General features: G+C 44.3%; 1 protein-coding gene across 2 annotated transcripts in view; it reads right to left on the reverse strand.

The window, feature by feature from the left end:
* Positions 1–884: 884 nt before the first annotated feature.
* il1rapl1a (interleukin 1 receptor accessory protein-like 1a) overlaps positions 885–26,683 on the reverse strand; it is a 458,044-nt gene continuing 432,245 nt past the window's right edge. Inside the window, exons 8-12 of one of the 2 annotated variants that reach the window (XM_061724617.1) lie at positions 21,701–21,846; positions 15,792–15,935; positions 7,697–7,867; positions 5,985–6,029; positions 885–3,033 (exon numbers count right to left, since the gene is read on the reverse strand). In XM_061724617.1, coding sequence (XP_061580601.1) covers positions 2,312–3,033; positions 5,985–6,029; positions 7,697–7,867; positions 15,792–15,935; positions 21,701–21,846 — 1,228 coding nt within the window. In that variant the 3' untranslated portion in view covers positions 885–2,311. The remainder of the gene's footprint in view (positions 3,034–5,984; positions 6,030–7,696; positions 7,868–15,791; positions 15,936–21,700; positions 21,847–26,683) is intronic. The other variant, XM_061724618.1, reaches the window with a different exon arrangement.

Below are 26,683 nucleotides of genomic sequence, written 5' to 3' on the forward strand. Positions count from 1 at the left end.
TAAGGCTTATAGAAGACTTTTCATTTTTTGCGGCTCCAGAAATATTTGTTTTTTGTGTTTTTTGTCCAATATGGCTCTTTCAACATTTTGGGTTGCCGACCCCTGGACTAGTCAAAACTTAATTTAAGATATCTAAAAAGGACGATGTAGATATCTTGAATTGAGGGGAATTAAAGATATCTTGAACTGGAATTATGACTAGTCAGAATTAAATTGCAGATATCTGAAACTGGAATTACAGCTAGTCGTAATTCAGTTGCAGATATGCGTAATTCAAATTGCAGATATCTGCAACTGAATTGTAGATATCTGTAATCAGAAACCCCACACACATGAGTGGCAAAAGTGACGTTATTTGTCCAGGGCAGAATTACGTTGTGGATATCTGAAATGACAAATGTGGACAGGAAGAATTAAATTGTAGATATCTGAAATGCTCTTTTTGACTAGGAAGAATTGAATTGTGGATATCTGCAACACATATCCAGTCTAGCTGTTAAATATTAAAACGGCTTGCCATAAACATCTGGATGTGGGTTCTGGTCCCTGTTACTCCGTGAGCGGCGGGTCGGCGGTGATCCTTCTCCTGCAGAATCGCTGGTTTCCTCGTCGGTGTTTTACACACCGTGCTCACGGCCGTCATCACAGAAATCATCAAGTGTGAGCGAGAGAGCAGTCGGACGTGTTAGATGTGTGTGAATTATTAACAATAACAACTGAAAGCCATCAAAAGGAAATCAATGCTTTTAATGTGCAGTGAGAAAGTAAGGGCAACTGATAATGATTGTTTCTATAAAGATAGACATTTCTTTCCGAGTGAAAATTGTGTTTATATATTTATATAAATATCTATATTATATATAGAATACATATCTATTTGCTATGCATACTCAAAAATCACACCTTCAAATATATTTAAAAAGTCTTTCGAAACACAAATGTTTTTCTTTTCTTTCCTTAAACATGATCAAAAAGAACCAAATGAATTATTAGGATGGGAAGAATAATATGCTTTAAAAACCAAAACATTCAAAAAATGTTTCACTTTTTGAACTCGTGACAGCAGAGGACGCGTTTCTGTCACGTGCAATTCAGACGTCTGAGCGCACCAGGAACCGCGCTGCACGTGCACGAGCCCCGGCGCTGGCGCCCCCACGCATGCGCCGTTGCGCGGGCGCCGCGGCGCCACCCCTCCGTCCGCCCCGCCCAGGATGAGATGCAAACGAGAATGAGCGCTCAAGCGAACTCTTGTCTGTTATAAAAATAGAATTCTTTTTTTAAAATAATCTACAGATTTCTTTTGAAGGTGAGGCGTTTCACTACCGCTCTACAACAGCCGCGCTGTTTGTCTGAATAGAAAACAGATGAAGCTTGAGAGCGCGAGATCTGCCGCCGGAACCGGGGCCCCCGAGTGGGGCGCGGCCAGACCCCGCGGCCCCAAACAGCCTCTGCTTTTGCTAGCTCTTCATTCTTTTTGCATATTCTATGATTTCATTATTATTATTATTATTATTCATATTATTTTAAGAGAGTTTCATATTAAACTAGATACACCTTTTACAGGTAAAAAAAAAGAAGAAAAAGAAACAGAATCAGCTCTTCACAGCTCCTGAAATGTCCAGGCGACTCAGGAAGGTTTAAAAAAAAAAAAGAAGTTTTTTCTTAAAACTACAAATTTAGAAACAAACGAAAGAACACGACGGCGCAGGTACGTGACATACTGGCTTTCCAATCGAGCGTGTTAAAGTAAGAAGAAAAAGAAACCCGAAAAAAGAAAACAATGAAAAATATACAACTTTATAACAAGTTAAAGCAAAAGTCCTACAGAAGGCAACGGATGTGACCGAGTGAAACAGACGAAAGAAGAAAACAGGAAAACACTGATGCTACAAATAAAGTGAAATATATGTACAGACCCTGTTTTCCTTGGTTTGAATGTTTGCGCGTTTGTGTGTGTGTGCGTGTGTGTGCATGTGTGTTCACATCTTCCTGTGTCCGGTCCTTCTCCAGGAGTTCTTGCGAGTCCGTGTCGCGTGAGTTGATCAAACGTTGTTTCGTTAAGTCCCCTTAAGTTTCATGAAGAAGGGATTCTCTCGGGAAAGAGATGAAGCCTTCTGAAAGACAGCGTCTGCGTCCACGAGCCTCCGGCTCCCCCAGTACTCGCCGTCCGTGAAACAATGACCAGAGCCGGGTGGATCTAAACAGGCGTCCACGTGGCCGCGGCGTCCACCTGCATTCCTAAGGACAGCCGGACTGAGCCGGGTCGGACCTGGGCTGAGCTTTCTACGGCCGACACTGAGCCTCCTCGTCACTACCAGATGACGCTGGAGATGCTGGTTTCTCTGGGCAGCAGCGGCAGCATGGCGTTGTTGGCGTGGGCCTCCTCCAGGCTGTGCTCCCGGCTCTTCCCGGGAGGCCTCTGGCCGTTGAGCAGCGTCAGCGGGATGTTGCAGTAGGTGTGTTGGTTCCCCAGCGAGGAGAAGGCCGGCAGCGTCCCGCCGGGGGGGATGTCGTACTCGTAGCTGCGGTAGTAGTGTTTCTGCCTCATGGTGGTGTGGTAGGTGTTGTGGAAGGTGGAGCGCAGCTCGGGGTGCGCGGTGGCCATGGCGGTGGAGGTGGCGGCCGCCATGGAGATGGCCGAGACGGTCTGCAGCTCTCCGAAGGGGCCCTGCTCGCTGACGTCCAGCGCGGGCTCGTGCGTTAGCATGGGCTCCGTGCGCCTGAACGGCATCTCGTACTGCAGCTGCTTCCAGAACTTGGAGCTGAGCTTGTTGCTCTTGGTGCCGCGCCACTTGATGACGGTGAGGGTTTTGATGGTGTGCTTGAGCGCCTCCACCTCCTGGTAGTTCATGATGCCGCGCAGCTCGGCGCACTCGATCAGGATCACCTTGATCTCGCCGGTCACCAGCATGTTGCGCAGCCGCGTCTCCAGCTCGAAGATGCTCCAGCCCCGACGCACCACGTAGTTGGGCGTCATGACGATGATGAGGCGCTTGCTCTGGTCCACGCAGCGGGCCACGTCCTCGATGTACGCTGCGGGGAACGAGACGCAAAGACAGTCAGCGACGGAAGTGGAGGACGCACATGTGCCAGGATAACTGGGTCATGTGGTGTCGGACCGCGATGGCAGAACCACAACACTTAAAGATGGATGAACATTCAGCACCAACTACGAGACAAACACAAGACAATGACAGGCTTGACTGGTGGATATCTAATCACGTGATTCTGAGCTGAAGGGACCGGACGTACTGATTAAATAGTATTTAGGAAATGTATTAACAAAAACTGGGAACAGTGGAGGTTTGCTGTCTTTTTGAGGCGATCCTATAAAACTAGAACGCATTTCCTTCGCTCGTTTCTCCCACGAATCTCTCGAAAAAACACACCTGCACCGCAGGCTTTAGAAGAAAAAGATGCCACAGAGCGGAGTAAAGGATGCAGCGCCAGTCACAATTTGTCCTACTGTACTTATCGTATTTTATTCATAATAATTTTCCATTTTCTCCCGTTCAAATCCAATTAATTGGGTCGGAGTGTGGCGCGGCTGATCTCGGCAATTTGAAGCCTTGTATAATAATTATAAAAAAAATAAATAAAGGTTGCTACTTCATGGTTTTCACCTATCAAGGGTTATTTTTGGAACGTAACCCCGCGAAAAACCAGGGATCACTGTACATTCATTTTTATTCTTCAAATCAGAGACGAGTTCTTCTGGCGTCGTGAGAGATACGACGGTACCAGACAAACTCCCAGCTCGTTGTTTTTTCCCGGTTTGATGTCGTCCGATCAAAAAGCCCGATGGTCACGAGCCGCACCGATGCTTGCGATCTGATGGGGTTATCCCTTTATACCTTCAACTTGTTAGTTGGCGACGAGACGAAGGCCCGTCGTCCACGATAATTCAGTCTGACTGGGAACTATGGGAGCCCGATGTGTGTCGCTCTGGGGAGCTCGAGCTCACGTGTCCTTCCCCAGATCTCAGTCTGCATGAGTCACTTTAACAAATCAGAATGCAATTAATAGTATGCATTTGATTGATTTGTTTGTTTGGAAGTGAAACTCTCTCGCCCCCTGGTGGCCAGAGAAGGTACTGCATGATGACAGATTATTAACCCTTGTGCTGTCTTTGGGTCAAAATGACCCAATTCTTCTATTCTCCTTTCCTCCTGCCATGCTCTCCCCTTCCTTCTTCCTTTCCTCTTTTCCTCCTTTTTTACCCTCCTTTACTCCTTTTTCTTCCTACCTCCCTTTCGTCATTCGTTCCTTTATTACCTTCTTTGCTATTCCTTCCTTCTTTCCTTTTCTCCATTCCTTCCATCTTCTCTCCCTTCCTTACTCCCTTTCCTACTTCCTTCCTTCTTTCATTCTTTTCTCCTTCCTTCCTTCCTTCCTTCCTTCCTTCCTTCCTTCCTTCCTTCCTTCCTTCCTTCCTTACTCTCTTTCCTACTTCCTTCCTTCCTTCGTTCCTCCTTCCTTCCTTCCTTCCTTCCTTCCTTCCTTCCTTCCTTCCTTCCTTCCTTCCTTCCTTCCTTCCATCTTCTCTCCCTTCCTTACTCCCTTTCCTCCTTCCTTCCTTCCTTCCTTCCTTCCTTCCTTCCTTCCATCTTTTCTCCCTTCCTTACTCTCTTTCCTACTTCCTTCTTTCCTCCTTCCTTCCTTCCTTCCTTCCTTCCTTCCTTCCATCTTTTCTCCCTTCCTTACTCCCTTTCCTACTTCCTTCCTTCTTTTCTCTCTCCTTCCTTCCTTCCTTCCTTCCTTCTTTCCTTCTTTTCTCCCTTCCTTCCTTCCTTCCTTCCTTCTTTCCATCTTTTCTCCCTTCCTTCCTTCCTTCCTTCCTTCCTTCCTTCCTTCCTTCCTTCTTTCCATCTTTTCTCCCTTCCTTCCTTCCTTCCTTCCTTCCTTCCTTCCTTCCTTCCTTCCTTCCTTCCTTCCTTCCTTCCTTCCTTCCTTCCTTCCTTCCTTCCTTCCTTCCTTCCTTCCTTCCTTCTTTCCTTCCTTCCTTCCATCTTTTCTCCCTTCCTTACTCCCTTTCCTACTTCCTTCCTTCTTTTCTCCTTTCTTCCTTCCTTCCTTCTTTCCTTCCTTCCATCTTTTCTCCCTTCCTTACTCCCTTTCCTACTTCCTTCCTTCTTTTCTCCTTTCTCCTTTCCTTCCATCTTCTCTACCTTCCTTACTCCCTTTCCTACTTCCTTCCTTCCTTCCTTCCTTCCTTCCTTCCTTCCTTCCTTCCTTCCTTCCTTCCTTCCTTCTTTCCTTCCTTCCATCTTTTCTCCCTTCCTTACTCCCTTTCCTACTTCCTTCCTTCTTTCCTTCTTTTTCTCCTTTCTTCCCTCCTTCCTTCCTTCTTTCCTTCCTTCCTTCCTTCCTTCCTTCCTTCCTTCCTTCCTTCCTTCCTTCCTTCCTTCCTTCCTTCCTTCCTTCCTTCCTTCCTTCCTTCCTTCCTTCCTTCCTTCCTTCCTTCCTTCCTTCCTTCCTTCCTTCCTTCCTTCCTTCCTTCCTTCCTTCCTTCCTTCCTTCCTTCCTTCCTTCCTTCCTTCCTTCCTTCCTTTCTCCCTTCCTTACTCCCTTTCCTACTTACTTCCTTCATTCATTCCTTCTTTTCTCCCTTCCCCCTCCCATGACCCAAAGACAGCACAAGGGTTAAGACGTTAAGTCCACATGCACCGTGACCGTGACGCCTCAGAAACAACGACCAGCGTGTTTTCAGCAGTCGGGCTGCAGGTTTCATGTATGTGTGTGTCGTTACTAGAGGTCTGAATACTTTCTAGGATGAATCATGCCATTCTCAGCGGACGTGTGCGTGCAGGTAAATGTTTATCCCGCCGCGGCGGCGCGGTGGCGCGGGCGACTGCTCTCCGTCTGAGACTCAGAGGTCCCCGTGGCTCTAACCGGGCCCCGGTGATGGATCGTGAACCGGCTCGCCCCAAACGCAGGCAGGTGAAAGCAGCTAAATGCAAGAGATAGAGACTGAGGGCGAGTACCTCCAAAGAGCCGCGTGTCATCCTGGTAATGCTCAGTGGTGAGACCTAAACATAAACATTTGAACATTCAGGTCACAGGAGAACACATCAGAGACACAGAAGCACAGCAAAGCTCAGCGGCGTCGTTACAGTAGCTTCCACTTCCTCTCACTTCACATATAATTAATCCTAAACCATGTTTCCCTGATTGGACATTCATCTGCAATGATTCCACTTGGCAGCGTTGCTGGCAGCAATTTCCTCCTGATTAAAGGATTGAGGCGGCTCGGTCGGCGGGGCCGAGGGCCGAGGGCCTTCCCACTGATGTTTAATTCTGTCTGGACCGGCTGGATCGTGTTTGCGTTTTATCTGGTCCACATGAAGCGTCGCTACAAAGCCGAGCGCGCTGGGTACCAGGGGCACTGACGAGCTGCCAAGCAGGCGCGCATCAGAGCACGTTCAGACAGAATTTTCATGTATTCATCAGTGGGTGCGTTAAAAACCAGAAAAGTCGATGCATTTGTCCAATATATCCACCCCCCCCCCTGTTCAGACTGAGTACTGAGCGTCTCAACGGTCCATCTGAGAGGATACAAGCAGTAAAAATAACTATTATTCTACCTGGAAATATCGTCTAAATGTAACCTGAGAGGGTGGATGTCTAGGGTTGCCACCCGTCCCGTAAAATACAGAATTGTCCTTTATTTGAGAAAAGAATGTTGCGTCCCGTATTGAACTAATACGGGACACGATTTGTACCGTATTTTCATTAACTTTTACACCATATTCTAGTTGAATTATTGAAATAAATTAACTTTTACACCATATTCTAGTTGAATTATTGAAATAAATTAACTTTTACACCCTATTCTAGTTGAATTATTGAAATAAATTAACTTTTACACCATATTCTAGTTGAATTATTGAAATAAATTAACTTTTCCACCATATTCTAGTTGAATTATTGAAATAAATTAACTTTTACACCATATTCTAGTTGAATTATTGAAATAAATGAACTTTTACACCATATTCTAGTTGAATTATTGAAATAAATGAACTTTTACACCATATTCTAGTTGAATTATTGAAATAAGTTAACTTTTACACCATATTCTAGTTGAATTATTGAAATAAGTTAACTTTTACACCATTTTCTGGTTGAATTATTGAAATAAGTTAACTTTTACACCATATTCTAGTTGAATTATTGAAATAAGTTAACTTTTACACCATTTTCTGGTTGAATTATTAAAATAAATTAACTTTTACACCATATTCTAGTTGAATTATTGAAATAAATTAACTTTTACACCATATTCTTCACCTGTATCTATATTATACATCTGGGCTGATGTGGACATGGTTGTCTGTCTGTACAGTCATGCAAGTTCAATGCTATTAAAGCACTTTAAACTTTAAATCAAAGCATTTTCTTTTTTCATATAAAATAAACACATTTTTATTCAGTTTAGAAGTTTTGGGGCTTTTTTTTTGGCTCCTGCGCTGCTGAAATCAGGGCGTCCTTTATTTCTATTTCTGAAAGGTGGCAACCCTATGGATGTCCCTCAGTGTGAATCTGCCTTGACAGGACTAAAATAAAACAATCACAGTTACAGAGACGATGCAGAAACGACACTGAAGACAAACACAGAACGAACATTTAAAACTAAGACAACAGTGTAAGCTGTGAACCCGGCGCCGTCGTCCCTGCAGGCCGACACAGTGCTTACTTCCGGTGGGGATGAGGTCTCGGTCCGGGATGAAGAGTTTGTAGCCGTAGTGTTTCTCCAGGACGTCGGGGAGGATCTCCAGGGCGAAGCGCTCCTCCTCCCGGGTCTCCTGGCTCCACTGGTCCGGGTCCACTTTGGTGTAGGACAGGTAGGCGTCGTAGTCTTTGTTCTCTGAGGAGCCGAGAGAAACGAGTGGTTCGTGAAAGACGTCGACACAAGGCAAACGTGCACCCTCCGATACTTCTGTGGTCACTGATTTGGGGTGAAACTCTTATTTGCATAGATGCACTGATCCACAGTCAAGACTACTTTATTCTTTATTAATATTTGTAAGAAATGTATCCATATCAAAAAACCCTGCAAGTTCTATACAAAAAATGATGTTACAGTTCAGAAAATCATAGCTACAGCACAAGATGCCAACTATGGTAAAAGAACGGTGATGTACAGAGCTACGTCTGCATGGAACACACTTCCCAAACACTTTAAGCAAACTATTAACATAAAAGAATTCAAATTGTTAGTAAAGAAACATCTCCTGAATAGATATATATAAAACTTATTTAATTATTATTAAATAAATTAAAATTAAATAAATAATGTAGATAGTATATGGGTATGTGTACATATACAACTATGATAACTATACATTGTTTGAATTTGTTGATGTTATAAAATGTATGAATATGTATTGTTTATATTTATATCGAAATGTTAAACCGAATGACTTTTTATTTTTTCTTTATTTTCTGTTTTTCCTTTCTTTTTTATATGCTACCTCTTTAGGTTTGCTTTTAATTTTTGTTGTAATATCCTGTGTATTATGTGTCGGACCCCAAGAAGAATAGCTGCAGTTTTGCTGCAGCTAATGGGGATCCAAATAAAACTATAAACTATAAACAGTGGACCATTTGATCTCGGTTTGTACTTTCCATCTTTAAAATGGAGCCTAAAACTGACCTTGGATGTCCCAGAGTCATCTTAAGAGACCTGGGTTGCCGGATGAACGTGGGGGGGCCCCGGGGGGCCCAGGGTTGCCCGCTACAACACACTCGCGTGTCTTCACTTCCTCGCCCGTATATGCCACTATCACCGCCGTTAACCTTTATGTTTCTCTCTTTTTTCCCCTTTTCTCATGTATGTAATGTAAATAATGTAAATAATGCATGCTTTTACCTATAGATATTAGGGGTGTAACGATACACTAATCTCACGATACGGTACGATACACGATATTGAGGTCACGATAACGATACGATACAATATTATAGCAGTATTTTTTTAACAACCTTGAATGAGGAACATATGACTGGAAAAAATTGTCCTTTATTTGAAAGACACAAAATACAAAACAATACTGTGTGTTTGCCCTATTGTTACAGTTTGTAATGCTTTATAACTGTTTAAGTTTTAAAGACAAAGCCAGGCCAACCATTTTCCACAAACTGAACTAAAAGTAAATGTCAGGTTTGCATTATGCATCTTCAGTTTCAGACAAGTACAAATATTTTGCCACAAACTGAATAGTTTCTCTCATGTATGATTTGACTTTTTTCTTTTCCAGAAATTTAACAACTAAAATAAAATGAATAAATAAAAGTAAATAAATACATACAATTTTACATCATAAAAAAGATTGATTCATGTTCACCTTATAAGTGTAAGAGGAGATTTATTTTTCTTAAGAAGGTTATTTTGGTAATTCAGGGTTCATTATTTAATAAATATATTCTTTATATTCTGTAAATCAGGGACTATAATGACACTAGTCAGTTTATCTGTAGTGATTAGTCTATTTTAGATTGGGCGGAGTGATACGCCACAGTACGGCACTAGGTGCTGTGTTGATGTTCTAAAATCCTACACTGTTGAGCGGACATTGAAGTACACTGGAACTTGTCTCCGTTTTTATCCTACTCACGACCCCAAAAAGGTTTAATTTAATAAGGTAAGGCTTAACTCTACACCAGCCTTACATAAGTAAAAGTTCAGAGCTCAAAACGGGACCGCAAAACAGGACTAGTTTCTTCTGAGCGGAGTAAGATTTTGGTCCGCGCGGTCGCTGTCCGGCCGCGGTCGCGGTCTGATGCGCGTTACTAGTCAACACAATAGATTCATATTAATAACCCAATATCGCGATACACTTTGTCACCTCCACGACACGTATCGTGACGTTTTTGTATCGCGAAATTTCGTGGCACGATATATTGTTACACCCCTAATAGATATGTATATTATGTGTATACGTATTTTACGTATATACAGGGACTCAGGGTAAATAACTCAGGTGATTAATACTCAGGCATACCACAATTATAAAATTCTTATTAATTTGTGCAACCTTTGACTACTCTTTCCAACTGAAGAAATACTATTAAGTTAATAAGTTTTTACTTCTTCACACATTTGCTATTATAGTTATTAATTCTCGTCTAATTTGTTTACAATGGTACATTTATTATTTAGTGATTATTATTGTTCTTTTTTATGTTATTGATTTTTTGTTCTGCATTTTTATTTATCTTTTTTTTTTTTTTTTTTACTTTTTTTGTGCTTATGTTCGAAATAAAAGATATTAATCAACAACTATGTCCTCTAACTGGAATATAAATGGACGGAGTCTGATTAAACTGGATTATATTTAACAGGACGTGTCTTGAACTTGTTAACTTCATCTGTCGAGTATTCAGAGAGGACTTCTTTTTTTCAGGCTCTGCAGACGTTTAGTTTCTGGAGGTCCATCGTTGTTGGCATGGCAACAACACCATTAAAAACAGCCCTGACTTCTACTGTTGTTGTTTTTTTTACATGATTTCATCAAACGTTTAAGTGATCATTGGTGTTTCCTCCTGGATGATGATGGATGAAGATGGATCCCTACTATCATTCCTGTTTTCGATAACAGAAATTCACCCACTTTTAGTAGTTTCATTAATCTCCTCAGATGTTTTCTTTACTTGATGTCAATAATCTAATCCTTCTGAAACAGATTAACATCTTTTCCACGACCCCAGAACGACAAGGTTGTTTAAGAAGTGAGAAGCTCCTCACTGCACCAGTTAGAGTTAAATAACTTCAGCTGAAACATCAGTGATGATCCAATCAGAGACGTGTACACATTTGATTATTTCAATCCGTCTGTTACTTTAGTTTGACGCCAAACTCCAAATACTGTTTGCTGTCTAGATTTTTTTTCATTCTCCTCCAAAAGAACCCAAAAACATTTTCAAGGATTTCCCCAGTGGAGACGCAGCCACCTGGCCAGGTAGCTGCACGAAAAGTAAAGTAGGTTAGAGCCAAACGGGCCCAAATTAAGACCCAACAAGTTCCCTCTCCCCCACCTGTAGATGATTTCCCAGAGGGCCGCGGGAAGAACCGAACAGTCAGGAAACAGAACACAGAAGGAAAAACCACGGCTTGTGACACGTTGAGTCTCTGCGGACGCAGGAATGTGGGCCGGCCGGCCTTCGTGGCCCTGAAACTCACGCAGGGAGGATTTCTGCTGCTTCATCAAAAAATGCTACCGCGGCCTAAACCGATAGCGTCTGTCTATCGATTTTTGCTACCGTATCAAAAGAAATGCTACCTAATAGTTTTCTACCTTTGTAGAGATACAATTTTACTGTGTTTTACTCCCTAGCCCACTTCCTTTTCCCCCAAGTGGTCATTGTCTCTTGCCAGGCCGTCATTGTAAATAAGAATGTGCCAAAAGCCGAAAATGGCGGGCGCAAAAAAAAAATCCGGATTTATAAAACCCTCTGCACGCACACTTGCACGCAATGTTCGCTATATGAATCACAGTCCAGCTGGAAGGTTGCGCAGCTGAATTCGGCTCATATCCCGCCCTCTACACGCCCACTTTTTACCATAAATGGGCAATGCAAAGTAGTATTTGCATATGAATGAGCCTGCTGAGCATGCGCAGCGGCTTCCTGCAGTCTGTTTGGCGTCAGGATGAATGAGACGTGTCGAGCCACCGTGCCACTAAATTTCACGGAGACTGGGAACGAGATGTTGTGGATGAGGTGGAGGCAGGAAAACTACATTATTTGGTGGTCACAGTAAAAGTATAAATAGTATATAAATAGTATTAAATAAAGCGAGTGAAAATAAAACGCCGTGAGGCTCAAGGGCGCAATTTCCACTGGGAACAGGGGGGACATGTCCACTCATGTTTTTGTCCCCCCCCACTTTTTACAGTTTAAGAACTAACGGTAGGCTCAGCCTGTAATTACAAATCATCAAGACACTCTGTGCGAAAACGGGACGGCAGCCCTGCTCCCCCTCCTCCCGTCCCGTCTCCCCTCAGGCTGCTCAAGGCTGATTTACAGTGCGCGTCGCCGCGTACCCTACGGCGTAGGCTCTGCGTCGATTTAACGTGGAACCATAATTTAGGCATAATTAGGCTTAACTAGTGTGTGCGTGTGTGACAGACGTGCATGGGACAATTGTGAAATACGGAATAAACTGCGTTCCGTATTGGTTCAATACGGAAGTACTTGAATTTATTTTAATTTAAACAATTTTTTATTACTTTTAATTTATTTTATTGATTTAATTTGCCTGAAGATGATTATTTTGTACTTTTGTCTGTTTGAATGGCTGTGTTAAAATAATAAATCAGACGTTACTCAACAGTTAGTCAGTACTTGAGTAGTTTTTTCACCAAGTACTTTTTTACTTTTACTCAAGTAATTATTTGGACGACTACTTTTTACTTCTACTTGAGTCATATTATTCTGAAGAAATATTACTTTTACTTGAGTACAATCTTTGGCTACTCTACCCAGCTCTGGTTATTTCTATTTCTGAAAGGTGGCAACCCTAGAACACCGGGACTGGGCCCGGCTGGATCCAAACATCAAACACAACTTCAGATTAGCCACCAACCACAGAGCGTCGCTGGGAATAAAGCAAACCCGTTCAGCAGGAATCGGTCATGTGGAGGTGGGAATCAACACAGCAGTGTCTGATCGTTAATTCATGCTGTTGCAGAAGAACCGGCAGGAGCGACCCGCAGGAGCGACCCGCAGGAGACCGGCCTCCAGTTTTATTTCTTTTTACAGGAAAAACAAAGACGAGGGAGAGAGGAGAAGCCGGTGTCGTGCCAAAAAGTGATTGCCTGCCAGAATCTGATTTCTCCCCTGAAAATTGGTTTTTACCTGCCAAAAATTGATTGAAGGTCAAATACAGTTAATAAAAGGTTGTTTCTACCTAAATATGATTTGATCTCATTCTTGAGCTTCATAATATAAACACTAGAGCTTACAGGATTGCTTTTAACTCTTTTAAAGGACCCATACAACACAAAATCGGCATTTTCACCTGCCAAAAATGTATTGAAGGCCAAATACAGTTAATGAAAAGTTGTTTCTGCCTAAATATGATTTGATCTCATTCTTGAGCTCCATAATCTGAAAATCTGACGTTTTAGCGCTTATTCTTCAGGCCTGGACATTTAGCAGATGATACCAGCCACGACTCTCTATATCAAACCATTCAAAAGTTATGGCAGAAAGTAGGAACTATCACATATCGACCAATCAGAAGAAGGGGCGGGGCTAATTTGCACCAATTGTGTTCAAGGACTCAAAACCAAGTCCGATGACACCACCCACGACTCTCTATATCAAACCATTCAAAAGTTATGGCAGAAAGTAGGAACTATCAAATATGGACCAAATCAGATAAAGGGGGGGCGCGCTTTTTGGCGTCTATCGTTGCCACGGTAACGCTTTTGACTGAGAAAAGTAATGCGCATCGTTGCAGGATGGAGACGCACATTTTGATGTATAACACACCTGGGTGCACGTTACAGTTCGGGTGAAGAAACGGCCGAAGAAATGGCATAAATTGCTGCAAAATTACACGATTAATTCAAAATGGCCGGCAGGCACTAGGCATGCTGGGAGTATCACTTCATCTGCAGCTAACTTTTTATTGAAGCGGAAGTGTTTTTTCTCCGGGTTGTTTTGCCCCCCTCGTCGCTCGGGGGCCCTGAGGGCCTGCGGTTCCCCGGCGCGCCACCAACCCGGCCTTCATCAGCGCCGGCCGGCCTGGTGACACATGGAGACTGATCTCTTTTTAAATTGGCAACAAATTGAAAATCTTTTCTCTTCTCTTCCCGGCGGTCTGGTGGCAGCGGCGCGCTGAACTTTCCCCGTCACGTGCGCCTCGCGGGACCGGAGAGGACGAGCGAGGAGGCGCGAAGAGACGAGTCCGTCCTCGTGGGAGTCGGTTCTGGACGTGACACGGAGACCCGCCCGTTGAACATACCAGGCACGTTAGGAAATTCATCAGAAAACAAGGAGCCCGGTGAAGACGGCGGTGGACGTTAGAAGCTACAGGCGGAGAAACAGAGGTGTGTTGAAGCTAGTGTTGTTTTTGCAGCCTGTTTCAATTTCAGTTTTAGTCTAGTCTTTGGGTCCAGCTATCATTTTAGTCACAATCATACTCCTTTTAGTTGTGTCAAGTTTCAGTCGACTAAGGCCCAATCCCCCTACTTTCTTTCACTAGCCCTACTTTTTCTTCACTACCGCTAAAATTGAAGGGACAGATTTTAGGGCACTTGAAATCTTCCCAGGTCTGTCCCAATACTCCCCCTACTCCTACTTTCAGCACCACCACTAATCAGGAAGCTGAGAGCCAAAAGCGTTACGTAACCTACGCCGTAGGCTCTGCGTTGGTGTAACGCGGAACCTGAGTGAATATTATGATAGTAAAATATATATTTCTCACTAGAAATGTAATCAAAACGCATTTTTATGCAGAAACTAACTCAAAATATTGATTTTATTCACTAAAAAATAAGAAATGTCCGCCATGTTTTTTTTTTTTGGATTCAGTCCGCAAATGACGACGAAAAGCATTCTGGGAAATTTTTCTGTCCCTAGATCAGTTAGTGAGGATCGGAAATCCCTACGTCCGTAAGGGGGGATTCATAGCAACTACACTACTTTTCGTCACTCCCCCTAGGTGGAAAGAGGAATTGGGACACCACTACCCTCACGGGAACGCGCAAAATTTAGGGGTAGGGATAAAAACGAGGGGTAGTGGGAGTATTGGGACAGGGCCTAAAAGTCTGAGTATTTTAGTCTTATTTTAGTCAGAATTGTCCAGGACCATTTTAGTCTAGTTTTAGTCAAAGATTGTATTCATCCGTTAGGATTTCATGAAATTGTTTATGAGTTTGAAGGGTTTTTTCTACAGGATTCGGCGCTGGTGGTTGCTGTTTTTTATGACTAGACCGTTAAGACTGTTTAGCTGAATTCTCTTCTTTAGGTGAAGACAACAAAGAGAAACAGATGTTTTAAAACTGATGGGTCCCATCCTGTTTTTCTTAAAGTTTTGGTTGTCTTGGATCCATGCTGGGTTGACACCTCAGGTGGAAGGCAATCAAAGGAGGTCTGATTGCGCGTGGCGTGGCGAGGGCGCCGCCATCTATAAATGCCATAGGGCCACGTGCAGCCACGTTGTTTTGAACCATAGATGATCATTTTGTATCACGTGTTTATTGTTTTGATTTCTTTTCCATTCATGCAGTTAATGTTTCATTTTCATTCTTGTTTTTTTGATAATTAGTGTTTTAGGTTTTAACGTAGTGCGCCATCAGGATTTATTCAATGGTGTCGTTTTACCATCTGCTTGACACTTGGATGTGAATAAATTCTGATTGATTTTAATGAGAAGTTGTTTGTGATGTTTTACACAAATTCTCGTCACAATGGCTGTTTGACAGAGCTAGTGCCGAACTGTAATGGCCTTCAACCTTATTCACCGGAAATAACAGAGTGTTCTGGTGGAATAATCCCTAATCTCTGAGACTGATTTCTGCTGTTAAAAGTTATCATTTTTCCTGGAAATCCAGGTGGTGCCCCGATTAGGATTAAATCATTTTGATGATTCAATAGTCTACTTTATTAATTATTAATAATTGTTGAATAAAATTATTAATAACTCTTGATAACTGAACAGCGCTCCTACTTGTGGCACAACAGTCTCGTCTGGTTTTCCTCAGGTGATAAAGGTTCGTTGACGACGATATTTAGTCATAATTTTCGTTGACGAAAGCAACTTTAGTTGAAGCCACCGTTACCTCCATCGATGTCTTCGCTGCCGAAGTGTCTCCTGTAGAAAAGCATCATCTCGATCTTGTAGCATTTGTAGAGGGAGATGAGGAAGATGAGAAGCAACAGGATCGCACCCAGCCCTCCTGCCAGCTCCACGGTGTACATGAGCTCTGCTGAGGACAACACACACACACACACACACACACACACACATGCATACATGCATGCACACACACACAGGCAAAAAGAAACAATGGAAACTGCTGAGACACAGGAATTCTTCTTTGTTCAGTATTTCCCAGCTAAACTCAGAAATCAGGCTCTAATGAAACACATTTAAAATCTGCTGCAAAGGAGGAACATCTGAGGACCGTTCAAAGCTGCACTCAGAGCAGAGCAGAATCCATCTTCAGAGTCATAAAATGTCATAAAAACCTCCAGACAAACGAAAGGCTTCACTGCAGGGAGGTTTTGTGCTGTTTAGCAACAAAACAGCAGGTTTTAGTTTACTCATCCTGCTGTCAAGTCGCCTCTCCATCACACCTCCGCCGAGTTCTGGCACTTCTTCTTCCCGTCTCTGTTCATTTCTCCTCTCCGGCTCTGCCTCCCCCTCTCCCCGGGGATTTTAATTGGCCGAGGATGAGTTATGGTGTGTATTAAAGCAGCATTTACCTGGTCGGCTCAGCTAGAACGAGTTCACCTTCTGTCTCTGTCACACTGTGGGCTGCGAGGCTGTGCGGCTGCCATGGCAACCGCGATGCTCCTCATATATTGTCAAAAGATGGAGCCAAGGCGACGCACGTCGTCACATGAGATAACGGCATCATTCCCAGGCAATAAGATGGCTCTCATTATTAAGAGTTAAAAGTTTCCACCTTTGCACTAAAACGATTTATCTAAGCAGCTTTAATTAAAGGATTAGGGGGATAAATAACTAGAAAAACTGTTTTTAGGAGAAACGGTTTTCTGTCTCGGTGGCAGTTAACTCAGATAAAAGGTGGCTAGAGCAGTTCCTTGAATGCCTCTGCAGTTTCTACGTTTCTGCACAAGCACCGGAGCAGCTTGCACCAGCGCCGGCAATAAGAGCATAACTGCAGGCTGGAGGGACGTTGATGGCGGGAGGGAGGAGGGAGGTTGCTGTATTTTAGGAAGTCTCTCTGCTCGGTTTTTCTGCACACTCCTGGACCCCTGTCATGTGAAGGATGAAGGGAAACTGAAGTTATGAGAGCAATATGTCATGCTGCAAGATGACAATGCAAACAGCTGCGCCAGGACGATGGCGGGGGGAGGGGGGCTGCGCTTCCAGCCGCCACCGACGTATTTTCCTCCTTATCTTATGGTGCTTTCCCACTAGAACCTACTCAGCCCGACTCGACTCGCCTCGGTTTGGTTCTTTCCCACTAGGGGTCTAACGTGCCGAGTAGATACTTTTCTGTAACTACTCTGCCGAGGTTCTAAGCGGCCGAGTCGGGCTGTGATGTCATCACACTACAGGCCACCGATTGGTCGGGGGGTTGGAGTCAGACGTCTGAGTCAGGATGTGACATCAGAGAAAGACGGAGATTCTTGTTCATTTTATTCCAGCAGCAATGGCAGCAGAAGTCTGTTTGGTGATCCAACTCTGAGGTGCAGATGTTCATAAACCTGGTGCTGAGGAGAGAATTAAAAAGGGATCTAGACGGGCGATAAGGAACGACCAGATCTACCAGGAGCTCTGTCACTTCATAGCTGCTCAGATACCAACGGACTTTTCAGCAGCACCGAGACAAACTAAAACAATTAAAAAGCGTAGCTGCTTGAAGCTTCTCTCACTCTCATTTTTTAACTTGATATCGAACACATTTATCGGTCAATCTACGCCCCTACCCTCACCTATGGTCATGAACTTTGGGTAGTGACCGAAAGGATAAGATCGCGGATACAAGTGGCCGAAATGAGTTTCCTCCGCAGGGTGGCTGGACGCTCCCTTAGAGATAGGGTGAGGAGTTCGGTCACTCGGGAGGAGCTCGGAGTTGAGCCGCTGCTCCTTCACATTGAGAGGAGCAGCTGAGGTGGCTTGGGCATCTGTACCGGATCCTCCTGGATTCTCCCTAGGGAGGTGTTCCAGGCATGTCCCTCCTCCCTAGGGAGGTGTTCCAGGCATGTCCCTCCTCCCTAGGGAGGTGTTCCAGGCATGTCCCTCCTCCCTAGGGAGGTGTTCCAGGCATGTCCCTCCTCCCTAGGGAGGTGTTCCAGGCATGTCCCTCCTCCCTAGGGAGGAGTTCCAGGCATGTCCCTCCTCCCTAGGGAGGTGTTCCAGGCATGTCCCTCCGGGAGGAGACCCCGGGGAAGACCCAGGACACGCTGGAGAGACTATGTCTCTCGGCTGGCCTGGGAACGCCTCGGACTCCCCTCGGAAGAGCTGGAGGAAGAGATGGAGGAAGAGCTGGAGGAAGAGCTGGAGGAAGAGCTGGAGGAAGAGATGGAGGAAGAGCTGGAGGAAGTGTCTGGGGTGAAGGAAGTCTAGGCATCTCTGCTGAGACTGCTGCCCCCGTGACCCGGGAATGGATAAGCGGCACCAGCAGCACATCTATCATCTCTTCCAGGTTCTACATCTTTAGTGTTGTTGTCTTCTTCGTTTAGATACACAATCAAATACGTCACAGCAGCTTCACTCCAACCTCCTACTTCTGCTCCAGGTGCTGGATTGTAGTGGAAAAGAAACCAGGCCGAGCTGAGATGAGTCGAGCTGAGTAGGTACTAGTGGAAAAGTGCCATTAGAGTGGCACCCTGAACTTCCTAAGTAACGACGTGCAGTAACAGGCCGAAGCTCCTGTGGTGCATCATGGTCACGTTGTGCACTGGAGGAAATACGACTGTGTTCACGGGTCACAGGCAGCTCGTCTGGGGTGGTGGGAGGGTTCACTTTGTTTCTTTGGCCACCACAGGAGACCCTTGTGAAGCCCTGATCGTATCATCGATCACACAGAAGGACCGTACTCGCCTGCTTGGCGTGAAACCGAGCAAAGTTGAGTTCAGGTCAGAAAATATCTTGGCTAATTTCCCAGCTCTGCATGCTCCTCTCTCAGTGTAATATCCTGGGGAGGAGCGGTTTCCAGGGATCCTAGCAACGGTCTACCCTCGTAACCGGGCCGGTACATCACATTCATTTGATCTAGTTTGATTCCTTTTTATCTATTACTTGCTGTAAAGCACTTTGGCACACTGCAAGGCTGTTGGAAAGTGCTGTATAAATAAATTACATTACCAAACTTTATCCTTAACAAAGGGAGGATGTCTAGTCTGGCTCTTTCAGGACACTAATTATCCCATAACTGTCTGAACTTTTCTTATTTACCCCCACCCCCTTTTTTTGTTGCTTCATTGTTGTATAACAACGAATTTAAAAGTGACACCAGTCAGTGCTAAGAAATAAAAAGATAAATACTACAGTATATAAAACATTTACACTTCCTGCTCTGCTCTCTCCAGCTGGTTTTCCTGCCATTGTTTATGTAATAATTGCTCGGGGGTCATGTTCTGGGTCTCTGAAAAGATCCTGGAGACAAGTTCTGTTGTAATAGACGCTATATAAATAAAATTGGATTGAATTGAATTGAATAGAGGGTTTGCATTGACGTCACTTCCCCACGGGACCAGCCCCCTTACTCACACTGAGTGGCAAAAACGGCTGCAACTAGTGGAAAAGACGGGATAACAGCCGATTATCGGCTTAAATTAAAGTCAGTTGGACTTGACAGTGACCCGTGCAGTTACCCCAAGAACCAGTGGTCCATGGACATTAATATTTGGCCACGAATCCAGTTTCCTGATATTTATATGTACTTAATTTCTACGCCGGGGAAATACACGAAGCAAAGCTTGAAGGCTTACAAAAGTCTTGACGCTTGGTCCGACTTCAAGGCAGGATTTGTTGGTGAAATTAAAGTGATGAGGACACCGAACTTTATGATTTGACCGTTTAACGTTAGCTACCCAAAAATCCAACATTACCTGATACAAAATGGGAACCGCAAATCCACGTTTCGGTTCCTGGAATCCAGTTGTTTCTGTGAATTACAGCGATCCATTTGTCTCTCTTAAGCTTATTTTTCATCAGTCTGTAAAACGATAACTCCGATTTCTTGCTAAATCCACGAGTACAGTCGATCGCACAACAGCTCTTTCCCATTTTAGATGTTTTCCAGTGTTCAAACTGGAACTTTACGCTGCCGCTCAGTCTTTCTGCCACTCAGTGGGCGAAACCCGCTGTGAAGTCGCATCTGTGACGTCATGTGCATTCCCTCTATTTGATGATGAATAAGAAAAAAAACTAAGAATGTTTTTTTTTTTTTTATTTGCTTTTTTTTATCTGTTTTGAGCTAAACCAGGGGTCGGCAACCCAAAATGTTGAAAGAGCCATATTGGACCAAAAACACAAAAAACAAATGTCTGGAGCCGCAAAAAATGAAAAGTCTTGTATAAACCTTAGAATGAAGACAACACATGCTGCATGTTTCTATATTAGTTATAACTGGGTGCTCGACTGCAAATGTAGCATGTTAATGTCTTTCCACATGACTGTTTTTGTTACGCGAATCTACGGAAGAGTATTAGGGCCAGGCAGGAGAAAAATAAAATAATATTTTAGAGGAGGAAGATTTGTTTTCATTATGCACTTCGAGAAAAAAGTTAATGTTGAAGTACAATTTTGAGGAAAAAAGTCGAAATGTTGAGAAAAAAGTAAAAATATCGAGAAAAAAGTCGAAATGTCGAGAAAAAAGTCGAAAGGAAAAAGGAAGAAAAAAAAGAAGAAAAAATAAAAAAAAGAAGAAAAAAAGAAAAATAAAGGAAAAAATAGAAAAAAAAGGTCAAACATTTTTGAAAAAGCTCCAGGAGCCACTAGGGCAGCGCTAAAGAGCCACATGCGGCTCTAGAGCCGCGGGTTGCCGACCCCTGAGCTAAACTAAGCAATGTCACAGGCAGGATGAATCCCACGTTCACCATCAGCTGCTGTAGATACACCAGAGTGGTGCATATTTATTTATCACGACTGGAGAAGAAGATCAGTTCATAAACTTCATGTAAATCATCATCATCATCACCATCATCATCATCATCATCATCATCATCATCATCATCATCATCATCATCATCACCACCACCACCACACCTCATGTTGTTCATGTTTCCCCGGCCAGAGCTCCCCTCCTTCACACTCCTCCGTTTACTTTGCATCAGACCTGCTGCAGGCTCGGTGACTGATGCATTCTTTGAAGGGGAACTTGAAATAAACATCAGACGTGCATGAGAGACTCGGCATCCCTCTTCTCTGAGAGTTAAATGAAGCCGTCTGCAGCCCCGCAAAGGCCGCTGGAATGGGATTGTGCTGTCTACAAAAGGCTCGGCACGGAGAGAATAAAAGAGGGGAAAACACACATATAAAGACTTAAAATGTAATTGTATGCTGGACATATTGGTCCGGTGGGAAAAGCTGAGCACCAATTTGCTGTTTAAACAGCCATCAAATTACCTCCCTTTCTCGGGGTGATATAGCGAGTGCATGAAAAAGAGCTTCAGACGAGCTTCATGCGAGAGGCCTAAAGCAGCTAAACAAGCTGCTGGTGCAAAACGTAGAACATATGACACAAGCAAGCGGCGAGAGCTCGGGTAAATGTGCAAAAAAAAATAATATCTGACACATCCAGAATATTTTCCAGTGAATTATGCTGCTATGCTTTGACTATTGTATCTATTATGTAGCCTTAAAAGAATTGGAAACAGGCTGATACAGAATATTTAATACTGCCAGACAGCGAGGAAGAAAAGAACTGTTTCTGCCACCGAGATACCTTCTTGGAAATGAAATGCAGGAAAAATAGTTAAAAGAGAGAGAAAGCGAGAGAGAGAAGAGGGTTCTTCATGGCTGCTGTGAGAAAAGCCCAAGAGTCCTTACCCTGCCTAAACAGCTGAATGGTGGCTTGGCGACGGCCGTTACCATTCTCCACGTAACAAGAATAATTTCCCAAGTCCTCCTCCTCCAGAGAGTTAATAGTCAGGGAAATTGCCACTTCTTGTTCCCCGAGATGCTCCTTGACGACTCTGGGAGAAAAAAAAAACAAACAGAGGAAAGAGAGCTGAGCCACGCATCCTTCTGCTCCGCCAGCCCTGAAAACAACAAGTGGAAAGTGGCAGCACACAATCTTTACAAATGTGCGGATAATGTAATGAGTGCAACATTAATATGACAGCAAAAGGAAGATGTAATGGAGTCGGGATTTAAAGTGCACCAGTGAGGAAGTGAGAGGCTGAGGAAACACACACAAACACAAACAGCGTGTGTCTGCGGCAGCGGAGATATCTTCATAAAGCTTCCCTTTTGTGCAGCGTTAAGTACTTCATGGTATGTTAATTTCTTTCTCTGCAGTCAAAACATATGAGGAATGAAAATCAATAAGGGATCTTCCCCTGGCTTCGCGCGTGAGCGTGTGTCTGCGGGAAATCAAATAATGGCGATGAGGAGGAAATCTTTTTATAGCGGCTGCCATGGTAACGGCGAGAAGAAGAGAAAGTAATATTCCATAAAGTAAATGAGTGTCCCCTGCTGGGCTGGTTGAGCCTGATGGAGGAGGGAGCCGGGGAGCCGGCGCTCCCTCATACCTCCAGCGCTGCTACTTAGCCTACTTTTTACGGCGCCCTCGGCTCCAGTGACACCAACCAGAAAAAAACAAAGCTCAAATGAGTAAAATATCTCCGGTGTTTGTGTGTACGTTTCATTTGCTGGTGAAGGAGGAGTGGGACGGGGAACGGGTGTTGGAGCTGGAGTGTGTGGGGAGATAATGGCTTTCAAGCATCTCACTTCGCTCGCCTTCAGACTAGGGATGGGCGGTATGGACTAAAACATGTATCACGATCATTTCTGGCATTTATCCCGATAAAAATGACGATAAATTTATCCTTTCTTTCTTTCTTTCTTTCTTTCTTTCTTTCTTTCTTTCTTTCTTTCTTTCTTTCTTTTTCTTTCTTTCTTTCTTTCTTTCTTTCTTTCTTTCTTTCTTTCTTTCTTTCTTTCTTTCTTTCTTTCTTTCTTTCTTTCTTTCTTTCTTTCTTTCTTTCTTTCTTTCTTTCTTTCTTTCTTTCAGGCTCATTTCCTTCCTTCCTTCCTTTCTTCCTTCTTTTTTCCCTTCCTTCCTTCTTTCCTCCTGCTCTCTCTTTCCTTCTTCCCTTCCTCTTTTCTCCCTTCCTTCCTTCCTTCCTTCCTTCCTTCCTTCCTTCCTTCCTTCCTTCCTTCCTTCCTTCCTTCCTTCCTTCCTTCCTTCCTTCCTTCCTTCCTTCCTTCCTTCCTTCCTTCCTTCCTTCTTTTCTTCCTTCCTTCCTTCCTTTCTCCCTTCCTTCCTTCCTTCTTTTCTCCCTTCCTTCCTTCCTTCCTTATTTTCTTCCTTCCTTCCTTCCTTCCTTCCTTCCTTCCTTCCTTCCTTCCTTCCTTCCTTCCTTCCTTCCTTCCTTCCTTCTTTTCTCCCTTCCTTCCTTCCTTCTTTTCTCCCTTCCTTCCTTCCTTCCTTCCTTCTTTTCTCCCTTCCTTCCTTCCTTCCTTCCTTCCTTCTTTTCTCCCTTCCTTCCTTCCTTCCTTCCTTCCTTCCTTCCTTCCTTCTTTTCTTCCTTCCTTCCTTCCTTCCTTCCTTCCTTCCTCCCTCCCTCCCTCCCTCCCTCCCTCCCTCCCTCCCTCCCTCCCTCCCTCCCTCCCTCCCTCCCTCCCTCCCTCCCTTCCTTCCTTCCTTCCTTCCTTCCTTCCTTCCTTCCTTCCTTCCTTCCTTCCTTCCTTCCTTCCTTCCTTCCTTCCTTCCTTCCTTCCTTCCTTCCTTCCTTCCTTCCTTCCTTCCTTCCTTCCTTCCTTCCTTCCTTCCTTCCTGGACTCGGCATCGGTAATTGAAAGTGTATCACTGAGTCTGAGCAGTGAAGTTGTTGTTGCGCTGGGGGCTGGACCGCCGGGCCGGGAGATGGAGGCATGGGAATAATTTATGTCTCCCCGGGGAGCGGTGGGCACTTTGAAGCCCCCCCCCCGTGTCCCATAATCACAATATGTGAGGACGCACAGCTTGTTGCCGTAGAATCGGCTTGATAACGACCACTTGAACCTCGAATGAAGATGATGGGGCCCTAAAGTTTGAGTAGGTGGATAACAGGGTCAAGGTGACCCGTGTGGCGACGGATGAGAGCTGGATTACGCTCGGTAATGCACACCGACAGGGCGGCTCGCTGAGTTAGAGCCACGCCAGCCTCGGTCCGGATGCACCGACAGTAAATCAGATGGAGAAGCGTCTGGTTCCTGAATGTGCAGGTATGGTTTTGCTTTTTTTTGTGGAAGATTATTGATATCCTTAACAGGGTGAGTAAATCCCCAAATTCAGCCTGTTTCAATTTTAGTTTTATTCTAGTCTTTGGGTCAAGCTATCATTTTAGTTTTTATTAGATTTAGTCACGTACATTCTCCTTTTAGTCGTGTCAAGTTTCAGTCTGAGCATTTTAGTTTTATTTTAGTCAGAATTGTCCAGGACGGGCCGCTCGGTGGCGCAGTGGGTTAAGCAGTGGCTCATATACTGAGGCTACAGTCCCCCAGCAGCAGTCGCAGGTTCGAATCCCGGCCTGCGCACCTTTGCTGCGTGTCATCCCCGTTCTCTCTCTCTACCCCTTTCCAGTCTGAATCTTCAATAAAGGGCCACTAGAGCCCAAAAAAAAAAAGAAAAAAGAAAAAGAATTGTCCAGGACCATTTTAGTCTAGTTTTCGTCAGAGATTGTATTTAGCCAAACCCATTTTACAATTCAAACAAGGTTATCTTATTATTATATTATTGTGACCTTGTAGACTCAAGAATACATTCATTCAAGATGCAGATGACGCTCTAATTTGACTTTACAACATACTTATTTTTCTGCATTTCTCGCCGTCTTTTTGTTTTTTCGACGACACATTGGGTTTTCTTTTCCACGTTTATGTAGGAAAGTGTATCCAAAGATGGTTCTTCTTCTTCTTCTCTTCCCCAGAGAAGATCCGCGTTTCTCTATGTAACTTAGTTTTTAATTGACGTGAACCTAGAGCTCTGCGTTAACGGCATCAGCCTCTAACTCTGCAGCTGCATCTTCTGGATCTGATTCCTGCTGCAGCGACTGGGATTGAGGACTAACGTCACCCAGCAGAACTAAACCAGAGAAACTACTGAAAACATGGACATTAAACCAGAGAAACTACTGAAAAAATGGACATTAAACCAGAGAAACTACTGAAAACATGGACATTAAACCAGAGAAACTACTGAAAACATGGACATTAAGGATCTTTGGTAGAACATTTCGTCTAGTTTTGGTCAACGAAAATGAAGACACATTTTGGCAGAGTTTTTATTTTGTAATCTACATTTTAGTCTGGTTTTTATTCCTCTACGATATTGCATTATATATTTAATTATTGTTATCGTCACATGACCAGCCTTTTCGTTGTGTCTCGTCTCCTTTTCCTCAGGTGATAAAGGTTCGTTGACGACGATATTTTGTCATAATTTTCGTTGACGAAAGCAACTTTAGTTTTCTCCCTGAAAAGCTGAAAAGCCCAGTTTGTTCATTTAGTGATCCAGTTCCACCCTCTTCGTTCCTTTCACCCAAATGTACAGCAGCGAGAGGCCGACTGAACCGGGTCAATAGCATATCGATCACCTCCTTCATTATGCTGAGCCAGATTTGTTAATCTCTGCCTGCTATGCTAATGTCCAGCCATCCGCGCGGTGATGACGGCGGCGGCGGCGGCGGCCTTGACCCGGTGGCGCAAATGAGAATTTATGTGCTCAGGTTACCATGGAAATGAACTCCAACAAATCGATGGGCTCAGAGCTAAAATGCACACAGAAACTCTGAACTCGAGGTCCGAGTGCTCCGCAGGATGGAGGTCTGGTCACACCTGGCGGTCTGGGCGCCCCCCCCCCTTCAGGGGTTCACGCTGGGTTTCTTTGATCCTCTCTGTTCATTGTTCTCCTCCTCCGTCTGGCCTGCATCTGCAGGGGGGCACCGACATGATCCACTGGGCGGTGCCTCTCACCCTTCTTCTCCTCTCCTCTTCCCTTCCTCTCTTCTCCATTTCCATTTGTATTTATTATAAGTATCTCATAGCTAACATTTTTGTCCATCGCTCCCGTAGTTTGATAGCTAACATTTTTGTCCATCGCTCCCGTAGTTTGTTGTGCCGGCCCCCCTTTTTTCTCTTTTGTGCATGTTTGCAGGCCGGAGCTTCAGGAGCTGCGTGCTGGCCTGCGGTCCCGGTCCCCCCCCCATCCCCGGTCATCCCGCTGCTGCTTCCACCTGCCTGCTGTGCTGTTGACGTCCCCGACCCCCAGTCTGGCCCTCGGCAGGAGGGTCCCCCCTTATGAGCCAGGTCCTGGTCCAGGTTTCTTCCCTCCTAAAGGGGAGTTTTTCTTGCCACTGTTTGGCTTAAGGTTTTTCTCCCACTATGGGAGTTTTTACCTGCCATTGTTTATGTAATAATTGCTCGCGGGTCACGTTCTGGGTCTCTGGAAAGCGTCTAGAGACAACATCTGTTGTATTAGATGCTATATAAATAAAATTGAATTGAATTGAACTGCATCTCCAGCTCCATTTAGGGAAGTCAAATCAAAGCGGGAGCTGAGAAAAGCCTTGGGTAACAGCATCAACGACAGAGACTACATGACCGAGTAAATTATTGATCTGCCGCATGAAAAATGGATATAAATCAGCGAACAGATAACCCCCCTCCTTCCTTGAGTGGAAGAATCCTGTTGTCAGGGAAGAGGAGACAAACAAAGGGCTCGGTTGAGATGAGATCTGGTTCTGCTGCATGTTTATGTCAGCGAACAAGAAAACTCATCAGATGCGTCGTCTTTACTCCTCTCCTCCGTGACTCGTTACTCCCCCC

The sequence above is a fragment of the Cololabis saira genome, chromosome 6 (assembly GCF_033807715.1).
Source record: "Cololabis saira isolate AMF1-May2022 chromosome 6, fColSai1.1, whole genome shotgun sequence".
NCBI classification, from domain to species: domain Eukaryota; kingdom Metazoa; phylum Chordata; class Actinopteri; order Beloniformes; family Belonidae; genus Cololabis; species Cololabis saira.